Below are 16,077 nucleotides of genomic sequence, written 5' to 3' on the forward strand. Positions count from 1 at the left end.
TGAGCCCTGATTAAATTGGTAGCGCTTTTAGATAATTTTATAGTAGTCTATATAACTTGCAATCGGGAAAGCGGAGAGAGCTCATTATCAGATACCTGAATCAGATGAAGCTGCAGGTATGTGAGGTTCAGAAACAGACTCTTGATGCTCACTTTACTGAAGCAGAGGTCTCTCTAGTAATCAAAAGGTTAAAACTTACATGCACATTCCATAAAAAAACTGTATCCCCTGATCGTCCCCCATTTGACTACTGTTTTTAATGAGAATAAAGATAAAATAAAGTTTCCTGAGGAAATGCTCCAGGCAACCATTAAACCAATTCTTAAGCAAAGGATAATGCAAAATTGGCAAATCACCACCAAATATCTTTGATTAACAACGATACAAAGATATATTCTGTGGTTAGTGCAGATAGACTTAATGTAGATCAAAGGTGGTTTGTTAGGGGGAGACAGGCAAGTTCAAACACAAGGAATGTGATTGCCCTTGTAGATTACGCTGTTGCTAATGGGATTGCCTCTTTGGTTGTAGCCCTTGGTCGACTTGGCCATGGCCTTGTATTTGGCTTCTTCCACAAAAATATGGGGGCAAGGATTTAATTCTGACTTTTTTCATTTAAAACGGGACATTTCATGGATGCCCTTTTGCACCTTTATTATATATTGACCTTGGAGCCCCAGGCAGTTAGAGTATGTGTGTATTGGACCATAGAGGGGATCCAGGTAGGCAGTAGGATCTGTAAAATGAATATGTTTGCAGACAACATAATAATGTCACTCTCTATTCCAGAGCGTTCCTTGAGGAAGGTTATGGAACAGATAGAAGAGTTATCTCGGTATTCTAATTACAAATTAAAGACTTATTTAAGAATTACCAATAAATATCCTTTTAGTTTAGTATACAATATCTTGGGAAGAGATCCTACTGAATATCAGAGATAATAAAAGTAAACTCCTCACTTTGTAGATATGCAAACCGTCTATTGCGGTTTAAAGTCCCTAAACCTCTTCCTTACATACATCCTTCCTAAGTGGCTTTGTTGTTTGAGGACGGTTCCGGTCACGATTTCTGAGGTGTGGCGTAAACAATTGGCCGATAAGTTTATATGGAATGATAAAAAAAACAAAGAATCTCAAGAGATATTATCCATAGTATTAAGACCAAGGGGAGACAGGGTTTTCCATTACTGAGTAAATATGTTTGGGCTATGTTAGCACATGTCCACAAGTTACAACAACCTGATTCTAAAAAAGATGATTGGTTTTGGCTTGAACAGAATATTATTGGTGAAGTGAAACTAGATACTATACTATAAAATTATCTCTTGGGGAATCTAATCGCAATATGGATGAAGTTTAAAAAAAAGAACAGGAATGAAAAATCAAATCCCCACTGAAGATATTAGAAAGGCTCATTCCAGAAATTACACTGACGTATTGTCTGAAAAGCTAGCTGAGCACACCCACACACAATATACAATGTAATTCCTACCAATAGTAATAGAACAATCGGGCAGCAGAGGAGGGTTGGGGCTGGTCTCCACACTCATGTGGAGACCGAAGAAACTTCGATCCCTGTCCCTGAAGCTATATCCGATATTGCGGGGAGGAGCCTCTATGATCGCTCCTGTAGGATTGGTCAAAGGGCTCGTGGGGGCTCTTTTTTGCTGTTGCTGGTTGCCTCGTACAAAAAAGGTATTAACTCCTAAAATGCATGTCATTCTCATGGAGCGATAATGCAGCTTCCCTCCTCCACCATGGTCTGACTATTCTTGTCACTTATTGGCTACTTGAAGGAGTCAATCAGTGTCTGAAAACTGGTCCCAGTTGAAATCAGTGGCAGTCCTGAATCAGACCCCATGTCCCAACTTTCTAAGAGCCAGTATTAGAATTGACTGGAGGTGAGTTGGCTTGAGCAGTTGCAGGAGGCAAGTGCCTCAGGGTATTGGTTGCCGCTGACCTACCGGGTCTCCAGTCAGCAAAACCTTTCCTCCCCACTTGTTTTCCATGGTTATGTACGAATACCATCCTGGATTAAATCGTGGTATTTTGGGCTGCTATTGTTCTTGGATATCTAGAGCTAGATACAAGGTATTGCATTCCATTGCAGTGACTATTTCAACGATAATGGATCAACCATTTTGTTTTCCTAAGCCTGTCTATGGTCAGCTGCATTTGGACTTGTTAGTTCTCTGTCTCTTCGGAATTTCTCACTGTAAGATTCCTATTTGCATTTTTCTTTTGGCAACTATTTTTTTCATATTTAATAAAAACTATGATTGAAAAAATGATTTTTTTGTTTTTATTTCCTTTTATTTGCAACTCTGCCCCAGTTATGCACATCTGCCCCCAGATATGCCTTATATGCCACTCTGCCCCCAGAAATGTCTTATACCCCTATATGCCACTCTGCCCCAGATATGTCTTTTAACCCCCTACTTGCCACTCTGCCCCAGATATGCCTTATACACCCCTATATGCCAGTCTGCCTCCCTGATATGCCTTTTAACCCCCTATATTCCACTCTGCCTCCCTGATATGCCTTTTAACCCCCTATATGCCACCTAGCCTCCGGAAAACCATTGAACCCCCCCAAGCTACTCTTACCGCCCCTCCCCCGATTTACCAGTGTATCCCTTTACTTATGACCTGTGCTTCAGACTTCCTGGTGTCTACTGGGGCAGCCAGTGGAGGTCTGTGCGCTATATAGCCAGTACTTCCGCCGGGGCTTCTATGACTGAGCGCCGGCATAACATGACCTTCTGGTGCTCCACCATAGAAGCCCCGGCGGAAGTGCCGGCAGCAGGAGGTTGTCTGCACGCATCGCACAGACCTCCACTGGCTGCAAAGAGAAAGATCCGGGTTCCCTGCAGCGCTGCGGGGGATCTGGATCTTATTCTTGTAGTCAGACTTCTAACCTTGAATATATAAAGGGGTATTTTTCAGAGCATTTGCTATAATCGAGCAAATACGTTATTAAATAAATGAGTTCCAGTACAGGTCCCTGAGGTAGCCCTCTAGTAACAAGACATTTCTTTGAATATTTGCTACTAGAAAGATTGCACACTTCACTAAAATACTTTCCAGGAAAGAGAAGCTTTTACCATAATACCATAATCAGAAACTGCTGAGAAAATATTGCATGTAGATGTCTGAATTTATTTAGCACCTTTTTACAGTCAGGGGGACAGATAATTCATCATGGCCAGTTGCAGCATTTACAGTTTTCATCAAACACCAGCCCAGCTCCACACTGTTGGGAATAGGTGTGGCCTCCAGCACACAGATAAAACCTGTTTGGATTGACAGGGTTTACATACATCCCATCATTTCTACTTGCACAATAGTTGGGATCGACTTCATTGACTGGTGGCGGTAGAGTGGTGATTGGTGGTGGTAGAGTGGTAACTGGAGGTGGAGTTGTAATTGGAGGAGTTGTGATTGGTGGAAGAGGTGTTGAGCCATCTCCTGGGCCACAGGTTTCTCCTGGACAGTTGGTGACTAAACCTAAAATGAAAAAAGGTGTTTATTACTATTCATATTCAAAGTATTGATCTGCTATAGGTTTTATTTGCGTGAATATTAAGACATAAAGTTAGGGGTCTTTCTATTCTTGTAAAACAGTCTATAATTTAGCAACTGTATTGATAAAACATGTTTATTTGTATTCAAGAGGTTGTTAAACTTTCACTTAGTGAGGGCTACTTATGATTATTGAAAGATTTCAAATGCTGCCATAACATGCATTGAAAAATTGCATTTTAAGTTTTAGGGATATATTTTAAAACTAAGGATACACAATCTGTGCTAAAATAGATACGTACACCCTCATTCTCCAGACATGGAGCATGTCAATATAGGTGAGCTACCAATATCTTGCAAATTACCAGTTGAAGAAACCAGTTCTATGACTTCTAGCTGAAGGCACACATGTAACCATAAAACAATTACACCTCTTAATTATTGGACAGAACAGATTGAATATTGAGCACATGTTAATTAAGCTTTACCTGAAAACCTCACTTGAGGTTTAAATACAATATATATATATATATATATATATATATATATATATATATATATATATATATATATATATGTATGTATATATATATATATATATATATATATATATATATATATATATATATATGTATATATATATGGTGTTGCAAGCATATAAAATCATAATAAGTAACTTTTGTCACCATTTAGACTATTACTTTAGACAATAATTTTCCTCTCTTTCTCAGGTCTGAAGTAATACCTGAGGAAGAGTAGTTTAAAAGCTTTTCTTTTAAGTATTATGTAATCCAATAAAATAGTAGACAACCTCTGCTTCCAGGACTTCCGCCGGTGCTTCCGGGACTTCTGCCGGTGTTTCACCAGGGAGTCTGGGGGTGCATTGGTAAGTCGGGAGGGCAGAATGGCACTTCTAGGGGGCATATCAGGGGCAGAAGGGAATATCTAAGTAAGGTGCGTTATGAATTAAGAGGGGGACCTTAAAATGATTTTCTGTTTGTATATAACATATGCTGACTAACTGTATAACAGATACCAAAAATGTTAAAGGGTGCGGCCTATATTCGAGCCAATACGGTGTATATATATGTATATATATATATAGTTTTGTCAGTGGCATGATTTAGTGGTGGAACTTATTAGTGCCCCCCAGTTTTGACTGTGGTATCTTATGTGCCCCCTATATATTGTCCCTAGAGTTGCCACTCTTTAAATATTTCAAATCATCAAGCTGATTTTAATATTAGAAAGAGATAACCAGAGTAAGCACAAAATGCCGTTTTTAAAGGATGAATTAATTTACAGAAGGAAACTATCCAACCCTTAACATGTGTTATATAATTGGGTTCAGCCCGCACAGGGCTTACATTAAAACATCAGGGGTTGTTTTTTTTAACTTTATTTAACATCCTCCATGTTAAATAAAGTTAAACAAACTTTATTTAACATGAAGGATGTTAAATAAAGTAAACAAAACCCCCCCCCGATGTTTTCATTTAAGTCTAAGGCCGGCCCTGGTGGGGGTTGCCCGGCCTCCTAGAGAGGCGGACCCGGTCGCAGTTGCTGCGGGCTTAAGGGGCAGGTGCCCCTTATGCCCTGCGTTAATGCCTCCGCATAGACCCAGTCAGTCCAGTCCTGACTGAGCCTATTTTAAGGTAGGTGCCTGGAGCTGCAGCTCCATCAGCCCCTACGTCAATCCGGCCCTGGGCCGCCCAGCCCACCGGGAAAATGCCCGGTGTGCCCGATGGCCAGTCCGGGCCTGCTCACAGGACATGCCACAGCATCCTGTTTGCATCCTGACTTGCATGCATAGTACCCAGATTCCACTCATAGAGTACCCCTCTTCCCTTCTCACTATCTGCCCCTTCTCACTATCTGCCCCTTCTCCCCCTTCTCTGCCCTTCTCACTATCTACCCCCTCTCCACCCCCCCTTCTCACTATCTACCCATTACCCCCACTTTTTAATTCACTGAACCTGCTGAAGTCCTGTGGAGGGAGCACAAGACCTCCTTCTTGCTACGCTGCCGCGGTGGCTCAGAAGAAACAAAATTAATGTATTTGAGTGGCCTAGTCAAAGTCCTGACGTCAGTACATTTGACATGTCGTGGCATGAACTTAACAAGGCAAACTATGCCTCCAATGTGCCTGAATTAAAACACTTCTGCCATGAAGAGTAGGCCAAAATTCCTACATAGCTATGTAAAAGACTCCATCGCCAGTTATCTCAAACATTTGATTGTAGATGTGTAGCACAACCAGTTATTAGGCTTAGGGGACAATTACTTTTTTACATTGGTTTTGATTAACAGTTTGTCGTCAAAAAACATAATTATCATTTAAAAGCTGGATTTTGTGTTTACTTATGTTGTCTTTGAGTTGTGTTACAATTAGTTAACAGAAACATTTAAATGTGACAAATAAGCAAAAACAGAAGAAATTGGCAAGAGGCAACTCATTTTTCACAATACTGTAACATAACAATTTGACTTACAGAAACAAGAGTTAAGAACAGGCTTACAATCTAAAAGATGGATTTGTCTTATGCTAACTCTGCTTATTACAGACAGGGGTCAGAAACTGAACTGGTATGCCATGTTGGCTACCAAAGCATCATACCTTCAAGTAAGGATTTCAGGTGGCTGATCAAAGGATATTTCCCTTCACCACAGAAAGATCCTATAAAATCATCAAGATCTATGGCCCAAACCATAGCTCCCCCAAAACCGCTTTCCTTCAGAAACTTCACCTGAGGAAGGACATAGCAGACAATCAATGACATATGTTCAGATGCTTTTCAGGGACCACCATTTTCCAAATCAAAATACTCTTATACAGTGTGCCCTAGGGGTATTAAGTGCCCCCCCTTGGAGTACTTAAAAAGGTTAATACAAGTTAATGTTACTTGGTAGAAAACAGAACAGTCAAGGTACTTTGCACAGGAAAAAATCTATACAGTCTGTCTGCATGCTTACTTTGCATTCATAACTCTGTTTGCTATCAAATCCAACCCACTCATTATCTTTACAGGCGTATGGCACCTTCTGGTCTTCGATCCATTTGACGGTGGCTCCATTGAGCCAGGAACAGATCTAATGAGACAGATAGAAGCACTTTGCTGTTTACATGATTGCATGACTAATATTAACAAGACACCTGAATGCAGTATAAGTATGGTCACCCTTCTTGCACTATTCATTGAACTATGAGAGCCCAGCAAGGCCACATAGTGAGAAGGAGCCAACAATCTTACTAAAATGACAGTCTATCGTGGTAATGCTGTATATAAATGCCAACAATCAAATACATACATATAATATGTTTCAGAATACCATTGATGACCATTGAAGGGTTGTAAAATAAATAGACACGTTTTTTTCACAAAAGGGAAAGTTGGTGGAAAAGCTGTGGTTCCAACTTCCTCATTTTACTATTCTTTATGAAAGGCCATACCTGGCATGTTTCTCCAGCAAAAAGGACGTACATGGCCCTGTACAGTGCATAACCTAATGAGTGAAGAGACTTTGGAGAAGTCTCACTGATTTAATACGGGTCAGCCAAGCTTTTCCTGCGGTAGAAGTTCTATGTGACTGGACCCTCATAGTGTATAGTGAAATCAAGGTGTTAAAAAACAACTCTACCTTCAGTGGATACACTTAATTACTTAAACAAAAGCTACACTCTATCAGAAATCAATAACTTCAGGGAATGAGCAGTGCCATTTTTACAAAATAGTTTTCACATATGTTGCATACTGTGTGACAGAAAGTTGGCTACTGTTGCAGAGTTCAGTATAATGGGAAAGTCTTGTTTGGGCCAGCCTTGCAAATTTAGCAAGGGAAGTCTACTCTCTGCTCTGCTGGGGGATCCTTACTTCATAGTAAGCCCAAAAGCCTGCCTCTCGGGTGTATTGCCCGGAAGAACCTGGTCCAGACACAGGGATCCCAACATCACAGTTGCTGGGGTTTGGGTTCTTGAAAGTTCTTCCATAAGTAGGAAATCCAATCAGAAGTTTCTCTGCAGGGACCCCATTTTCCTTCCAGTAATTCATTGCAAATCTCTGAGAGAACATGAGACAAAAACATGTACACCACTGGGCAAGAAGCAGAGACCAATGTTTACCAGTCCCATGAATACCACATTTTATATTTATAAATGAAGTAAAAGAATTGTCCATTTGCTGGAAATATTGATAAATGCATACTATTTTTGATAATTTCCAGGAGTATTAGCTACTAAGCTTCATGGTAACTCAAGCTGGTCTAATTGTTAAGTATTAACTCAATTAGTAAAAATATTTAACATACATACTAGCTAACTTCATATAATTGAAGAAATCACTCTTTTAAGTTTGGATAATTATAATTACAAAGTCGCAATTTAATTTATGGACATTGGAATAACTAAACACAAAAATATAAACTGAAGGTTTCCTGGTGTAATGGCAGACAATAGCGTACTACTATATCACATACTGCAGTTCTTATATATTATCCTAATTGTCTGAAGACATTGAGCAGGTAATGAGGTTTTGAAACTGTCTAGTCATCACCAGACAGACTAAAATTGATGTAGTTAGACATACCACTGAAAGGGCAGCAATTTAGCAATTTGTCTGTGGGATTTGATTGTGCATGTATAGAACAATGATGGATTCTTACAATGTTGAAGTATTTAAAGTCTCCCTCATCCTTGGATCCTTGGCACAGTGGGCTGTTATGTCCAGTAAAAGTGTCCCATCCGCCATGGAAATCATAAGTCATTACACTGATAAAATCCAATGTCCTGATTGGGTGTAAAACAAGGTGATCATACATGAGTCCTAAAAACAATTATAAACTGTGAAATAAGCATTCTTCAGAATCTCTTCAGGGTCAGTAGAGAACATCTCATATGGGGGCATGGTTCAAAATATATTAAAACATACACAATAATATAGTAATTTAGCTTAAACGTTCTACCATACTCATAATTTAGAATAAGGCAAAACACCCAATTTTCAATTGTGCCTCAAAAAAGGCATAACGTGATTCTTGACTCTCACTGGAGAAACTAATGATATCCTTATAGCCTGTTATTTTCCTGCATATTCCTATTTGCTAAAATAAAAATAATCCAGCCCATACTTAAGGGCATCAATTAAATATGATGGTATCACCTCTGTAGGTAGTGAATTCCACATACTGTATTTATTGTTCTTACTGTAAATAACCCTTTTCACTGTTTCAGGTGAAAATTGGATTGATGGATTGATTGATTCAATTATTTTCTTTAATTTTATTTACACTACTCACCTTCCAATCTTTGCAATCTCATAACCAGCATCAATGGTTGCCTTTCCTGCTGATACAGCTGCAGTCATCAGGAGACGGGGATGGTGTGTAGTTGCTGCTTCTGTTTTGAAAGCTTCAAGCATTTCCTGTCAGATCAAGGTAAAATAAGCCATGCACACAAATATTTTATGATATGCTCTGTGCCTACATTCACTCTTATTCATTCTCCTTCACTCTCTCTCACTCCGAAAATTCAGAGCTTTTTGCTGGAGGATCGGGGAGAGGACGTCACTGCAAGCATTGCCATTTTGGCTGAAGGTCAGCACAGGTTATGTCCATGGAGATGCAGAGGAAGATAGAAGTTAGCAGGTTAAAGATAGATGTGAAGAACAAAGAAATGAGGAAGCGGAAGTGGTCAGCAGAAGTGGTCGACAGAGAAATTAGGGAAACATTTAGAGAGAGAAAGAGTGAACAATAATAAGAGTATGAGAAAGTGAGAGAGTATAAAAAAGCGTAAGTGAATGTAGGTCACCAGGGCTTTGTACGAATCACTGAATTAACAAAAATGTTGTAAATGTGTAATTCATAAGAATCGGAATTTAAGATAGACACACTTAAACAAATTTACACATGGTAACACATACACATGCTAACACACTTACTCATAAAAACACTCTCAATTCTTATGCACACACTGCCTCTCACACTTACTTATATATACACATCCATGGTAACACTAGGGTAACGAGTGTTCGATCGCCGCTGCATGTCCACGGAGGCTGTTTACATTACCTCCCCTGCCTGTGTGGCGCTTCCGTGTTATTTGCGGAGGTAACACAGGCAGGAGGTTTTGTTTGGTTGCCATCGCGACGACGCTATTATTGCGCCGGTCGCGATGACGTCATCTTACCCAGAGCCGGCCTTAGGTGTTCTGGCGCCCTGTGCGAACTGCTCCTCTGGCGCCCCCCCTCACTACCCCTCCTCTGCCCCTTCAAACTACCCCCCCTCTGCCCCTTCAAACTACCCCCCCCTGCCCCTTCAAACTACCCCCCCTCTGCCCCTTCAAACTACCCCCCCCTCCCTACTTCTCCTTATCCTAACTTACCTTGAGGAGTCCTGCCGGCATCTCATGTTGAGCGCCGGAATAGCCCAGCGCTCAACATGAGATGCCGGCACCGCGACGGAGTCACAGAGAGTCAGGGGCGTCGAACGGTTGCTGAGAACTTCACGAGCAACCGCTCGGCGCCCCTGCCCGGGTCATAAATGAAAACATTGGGGGTTTTTTTGTTTGTTTTAACTTTATTAACTTTAAAAAACTTTATTTAACATGGATTTTAAATAAAGTTAAAAAAACAACAAAAAACCCCCCCGATGTTTTAAGCTAGGTCCAGAGGGGGCGGCAGCGGACCCCACGGTGTTGTCGGCATCGGACCCCGTGTTGTCGTCGGGCGGCGTCGGCGGACCGGGAGGCGGCGCCCCCTGGAGTGTGGCGCCCTGTGCGGTCGCACAGGTCGCACACCCCAAAGGCCGGCCCTGATCTTACCTGCTCTCCCGCCATTGGCTCTATTTAAACTTCCTGGTCCTATGTTTCCTTGCCTGTTCAACGAGTTCATATTATTGTTCTCAGGGTGTTTGTGTTGCTATTTCTTTCTGATTGAATTCCACGTGTACCAGACCTCGGCTTTCGTTCTTCTGACCTTGATCCTGCGCTGCCCGTTCCGACCTCGGCTATTGTTCTTTGACTTCGCTCCTGTGCTGCCTGCCTCGATCCCGGCTTGTTTATCAGATATTCTCGCCATTCCTGCATCGTGGGTCCATCACCTGTGGTGCCTGATCCGACGTAACATCAGCCAATCAGGGGATACTTCTCAACTCTCCTGATTGTTTGAGAGGTCAGAAGCCTCTCCTGATTGGCTGAGTCCCTCCTTCACACCAACTCAGAGTAAGCTGCTGCCAGCACCAGGTATGTGGGTTTGACTCTGTGTGTGTGACTGTGTTTGTCTATTTGTGTGACTGTGTTTGTCTGTGTAACTGTGTGTGTAATGTCTGGCAATAGAGGAGTTAATTCTCTAAATCTACTCATGCCTAGTATTAGATTGGTTAACATTCTATATCTACTCATGTCTGTAATGAGTGTATGTATATTATTAAATCTGAAATCAACATGGTTTCCAAGACTTCTTAATAATTAATATATAATAGTATATGTGAATCAGAGTGTATGTGAGATAAACATATATATATATATATATATTATATATATATATATTATATATATATAATATATATATATCTATATTATATAAAATATATTTTATGTGTATGTGACGGTGTGCATATGTGAATCAGTGCATCTGCTACATAGTGTGTCCCTAAATGGCAGAAAAAAATGTGGTCACCCTAGGTAACACACAAACTTATGCTAACCCACTCCACTCCATCTCAAATCACTTACACATACATGCTCACACACATACACATTGTTTACAAAAATGCACATTCATGTTCATACATACAAAAGCGTTCACATACACTCATGCTCACATACACTTATACATATGCATTCATGCTCACATTCATACAAACACACATACCTCCTCTCTACTCCTCTGCTCTAATCCCACTGTATCTAGCACAAAAATAATATGGGAGGCCTATTAGTGGCCACTAAAATTTCACAATTGCCCACCTCTGTTAGGACAGTAAATCGCTGCTTGTCTTCAGGAGGGCTTCCTCGTGAACCAGGATATTCAAAGTCCAGGTCAATGCCATCAAAATCATACTTCCGTAAATATTCAATAACAGAATCAATGAATATCTTACGATTGCCAGCACTTGCAACCATCGCTGTAAACCTGGAGAAGATAGGAATGATGTGGCAGTAGAGCAGGTTCAAAGGTTTTAGTCTAATTAGAATTAAACCTGCAGCTATGTTTTAGTCATCCTTGACTCAAACCTCTCCTTCCTCCCTCACATTCAGTACCTTCAGTCACCCTGCCGCTTGCACCTAAAAAATATCTCTTGCATCCACCCATTCCTCATCCAAGAATCCACAAAAATTCTGGTTCATTCACTTATTTCTCATTTGGACTACTGCAACATTCTTCTGGTTGGCATTCCACTGTCTTGACTCTATCTTCTGCAGTCTGTCTTAAATGCTGCTGCTGCTAGGCTTCTCTTCCTTGCATGCCGCTCCTCTTCTGCTTCCCCTCTCTGTAAAATCCTCCACTGGCTCCCTATTACCTTTAGAATTAAATATAAGGCCCTCCATAGCACTGCTCCGCCATACATTTCTGCACTCATAAACAAATACTCCCCTACTCAATATTAACGTTCTTCCCATGGGCTCCTCCTCACTTATCACCTCTTCCTTTTCCCATCTACAAGATTTCACTCGTGCTACCCCATATCTCTAGAGCTTACTTCCACAGAACCTTCAGCTATCACGCTCCCTCTCAACATTCAAGAAAAATCTCAAAACCCACTTCTTCAGAGAAGCATACCACCTTAGTTGCTAGGACTTTCCTGTCGTTGACAACCACCACACTACCTCTCATCTTTCTCTGTTCCTTATGTTTGTACTCAGCCCATTCTCTCAAGCTTGTAAGCTTGCAAGCAGGGCTCTCTCCACCTAATGTATCAGTTTGTCTTAGTCTGTCAATTCTAGTCTTGTCATACCCCTTGAATATATGTATTGTAAGAAGCGCTGCGTAAATTTGTGGCGCTATAAAAAAAGATAATAATATGCTTGAAATTGAATGCTGAGCTTACTTAGCTGTTCCAAAATTCCAGCCACCGATGGCCAACAATGTTACTAATTTTGAATTCCTAGAAAAAAAGGGGGAAAAAAACACCATTGTATGACTAATATGTTAGACAGTGTTTGTGAATGAACACGAATGATGTTCATTTAGGCTAAAACAGCATTTGACAATCGTGCAGCATTAATTATGTATATATATATATATATATATATATATATATATAAATTTATATCTGTAGTAAAGTGATAACTGCAATATCTATAGGCGGCTACTGCATATTAATCTCAACTGACTGTTTTTTCAAGGCATTGTACTGCTGATACAGCACATCATCATTCCACTCATAAGGCGCAATCTTGTGGTCATTCATAGTGGCGAAGGCATAAATGAGGTGAGTGCACAGCTGCGGGTCAATGTTCCCTGGCATGTACTTGGCAGGTTCTGGTCGGTACTGGGACCAGTTAGTGAAATAGCAGACCAGCTTGTAGGCAGATCCTAAATGTAACAAAAAGGTTAGACATTAGGAGAACTGTCTCTTCATCATTCATCTAATTCCTTTCTTCTGACTACATCTCTGATCCGATGTCAACCTCCTTTTCAAGTTATCCTTTTGTTTCATTAGCACAGATCTTACAGTATATTTAAAGCTTAATAAAACACAAAACATGTTAGTGCTTCAATATACCTGGTATTATGATATATAATATACAGATACATCATAAATGGCAGTAGGAGTGCCAAAGAAACACAGAAAGAAGCTAATTTATGATGGTCTTTTTATTGCTTATGTATAAGCAGAAGACCGCAACAATAGAAATTTTCTTCCCTCACTCTGTTCACCAGTAAATTAATTTCTTCCTTTCGTTGTCTTTCCCTACCGTTGTTTCTTACCAAGCTGTAGATTCAGCAGCAGGAACAAACCTGTGGAGAAAATGATAATTACACACACTTCCCATAAACATTCAGATGCCCAAAAATACCACAGGATTGAACTCCAATTCTATTTCACCCAACCATTACTGTATCCCCCTGCAGTCAATTTGTCTATTCTACTTTGTCTCAGTATTTTTAAGAAGAATTCAAATGTCAGAAGGCATATTATAATCACCCGCCCAGAGCAACATCTTTTCTATATCGTTGATTCAGCACTGAAGGGAGATTTTAGGTTGCTCTTTATATAGAGAATCATACCAGTATCAGTGTGTGAGCAGCACAGCAGTGTGATGAGAGATAAACTTTTAGTCACATTATATCTTGGCAAGGTAAGAGCAGCAGCTGTAGCCAGATAGTAAAGATTGGCAACAGGAAAACAACTAGGTCTGTATCAGGGATAAGGCCGCTACCGTTCTATGGTCACAAAGAGCTGTTTGGAACAGGGCACTTTGAGGTATACCTAAAAAAAGAATCTGGCCAAGAGAGGAATAAATGTGGGCTCTAATGAAAACAACCATTTTTTTTACCAACACATTGAAAACATAACCACACACTATAAATGTTTTCTGTATGTGAAAAATGCAGGGGTGGTAAAAGGCCACCAGACAGGCCAGAAGGCTTGTTTTTCCCTTCAGAAATCTTGTGGTGCTGCAACAACCACAAGAGATTCTGGGTAGGCATACGGAAATAAAGTTAACAATGATATCCTTTTACTTCTATATCCACTTTATATATGGATCCCTGGAGAGCAAATGTCTGCTGTAATACATCTTTTAGCCAAAGCTCTGGAAAGAGCTGCAGTAGCCAGATCATGGACAGCTGTTTCGTCCTTCAAGGGACTCATCAGCATGAGGTTGTGATACTGGCTTAATACTTGAGGCTTAGAGAAGCACAAGAAATAAACATAACAAAAGTTATGGTGGGGTAAAGGTAAGGGAAAACCCTTCAGTTGAAAGTTAAGTGTGTAGAAGAAGCATTATTAACCAGAGAAGCAAGAAGGCTTGTTTTTCCCTCAGAAATCTCTGGGTGAGGTGTGCTCTTGGCAGGGAAGTTTGTCCTTGAGGGGATGAAGGAGCAGCCCCAGCCACTTTCTCCTGGGGAGGCGATTGATTTAGGAGTGGGGCCCCGTCAGGCCACTCCAGCCCGAACCATCAGCCATGGATAGTCAAGTTTTGCCACTCCAAAGACCTCACTAAATCAGTAGTAACAATAAGTTGGACAGGGGCTTAATCAACGTGAGCTTATGACCCACACTTACCGGGAGTTCCTTGTTCATGGGAGATAATTGCAATCCCCAATGCCTATCATGAATGGGGTTTAGAGGGTTCACCCCACTTGATGCCAAAGGATAGATACACACTGATCCGGGCATTTATTGCTAAATGCCACTTGTCCATCTAAGAAGCTAAGGATCGTGTAACTAGTTTGTATGAAGTCTCATGCATTATAGGAATTAACCAGACAAATTAAGAACAGTCATGCACCACCACAGAATCAAAAAAGAGCTATCAATCTGTCAACCCTTTTTATGTATGAAGGCTTCCTGTGTTGAGTCAAATTAAGACACAGGCTCCAATCCTGGCAGTGCCCCTCTGTAATTACTTTAAGTTTCAGCTTTGCAACTGTAGTCCCCCTGGGATCCAAAGACTTTGGCTTCCCAGAGGCTGCTTGGCAGGTCATGGGATTAACCCCTTAACGACAAAGTACAGGCTTGCAGTGCAATGTAATGATGACAAAGCCCGTACATGTACAGGCTGCTGTTAAACAGATGCATCGCCACGATCGGCGGCTTTGCAGCATCCACGGAATCCTCACAAGTGAAGCTGACTGTGGATCCGGGGAGGAAGGTCCTCCCCACAAGAATGGCTAAAACAGTTTAGGAAGTGATCGGAATCGCTTCATAAGCATAAACGGTGTTGCTGAGCATAATCGGTGTTGCTGACATGCCTTGATATCGAGTCATGTAGCAACACAACCCCCCTACCCGATAGCCTTGTGATTGCTCCGAAGAGCAACCACAAGCGCCATCCAGACCCTCTCGAGGTCCTCCTCCATGCAAGGTCAATGGAGCCCAGCTCACTAATCAGTGTGATTACTAAAACATAAATATGGTAACATGTTAAAATTATTCCCCACTGTCACCAAAAAAAAGCATATATATATATATGTATGATTTGATGGGGTAAATTGAATTGGCCGGCTTCAAAGATGTCCCAAATATGGGACGTGGGCACAGACTGACCAGATGTCTCACAAAGGTGGCCTTTTACCTCCCAAATAACCCAAGAAACCCATGCATGTGGGGTATCACTGCGCTCAGGAGATGTTGCTGAACACATATTGGGGTGTTTGACAGGGACATATACCAGGAGCGGTAAATTCGTACCTGAAGTACAACGCGTGTGAAAAAAATTTACTACCATGAAGTTTGACAAAGGCTGGTGGAAAAATGAGTGCATGGAAAGGGTTAAAATACCAGAATTTCAAATGCCTTGGAGTGTCTAGTTTTCAAAAATATATGGTTTGATGGGGTAAATTGTCTTGGCCGGCTTCAAAGATAGGATATGTGGGCAGACTTTTTGACAAAG

At 41.0% G+C, this 16,077-nt stretch overlaps 1 protein-coding gene across 1 annotated transcript; it reads right to left on the reverse strand.

Moving 5' to 3' along the window:
• Positions 1-3,198: 3,198 nt before the first annotated feature.
• LOC149280816 (acidic mammalian chitinase-like) lies at positions 3,199-13,680 on the reverse strand. The gene is made up of 11 exons (XM_089500058.1): positions 13,665-13,680; positions 13,448-13,477; positions 12,850-13,051; positions 12,564-12,620; positions 11,482-11,647; positions 8,814-8,938; positions 8,181-8,304; positions 7,394-7,579; positions 6,495-6,611; positions 6,139-6,268; positions 3,199-3,506 (listed from the first exon to the last, which is right to left on the reverse strand). The coding sequence occupies exons 1-11, from the start codon at positions 13,678-13,680 to the stop codon at positions 3,199-3,201; spliced, it is 1,461 nt and encodes a 486-aa protein (XP_089356184.1).
• Between the last annotated feature and the right edge of the window lie 2,397 nt (positions 13,681-16,077).

This window comes from Sceloporus occidentalis, unplaced genomic scaffold (genome assembly GCF_023333645.1).
Source record: "Sceloporus occidentalis isolate IW3139 unplaced genomic scaffold, rSceOcc1.0.p SCAF_146, whole genome shotgun sequence".
NCBI classification, from domain to species: Eukaryota; Metazoa; Chordata; class Lepidosauria; order Squamata; family Phrynosomatidae; genus Sceloporus; species Sceloporus occidentalis.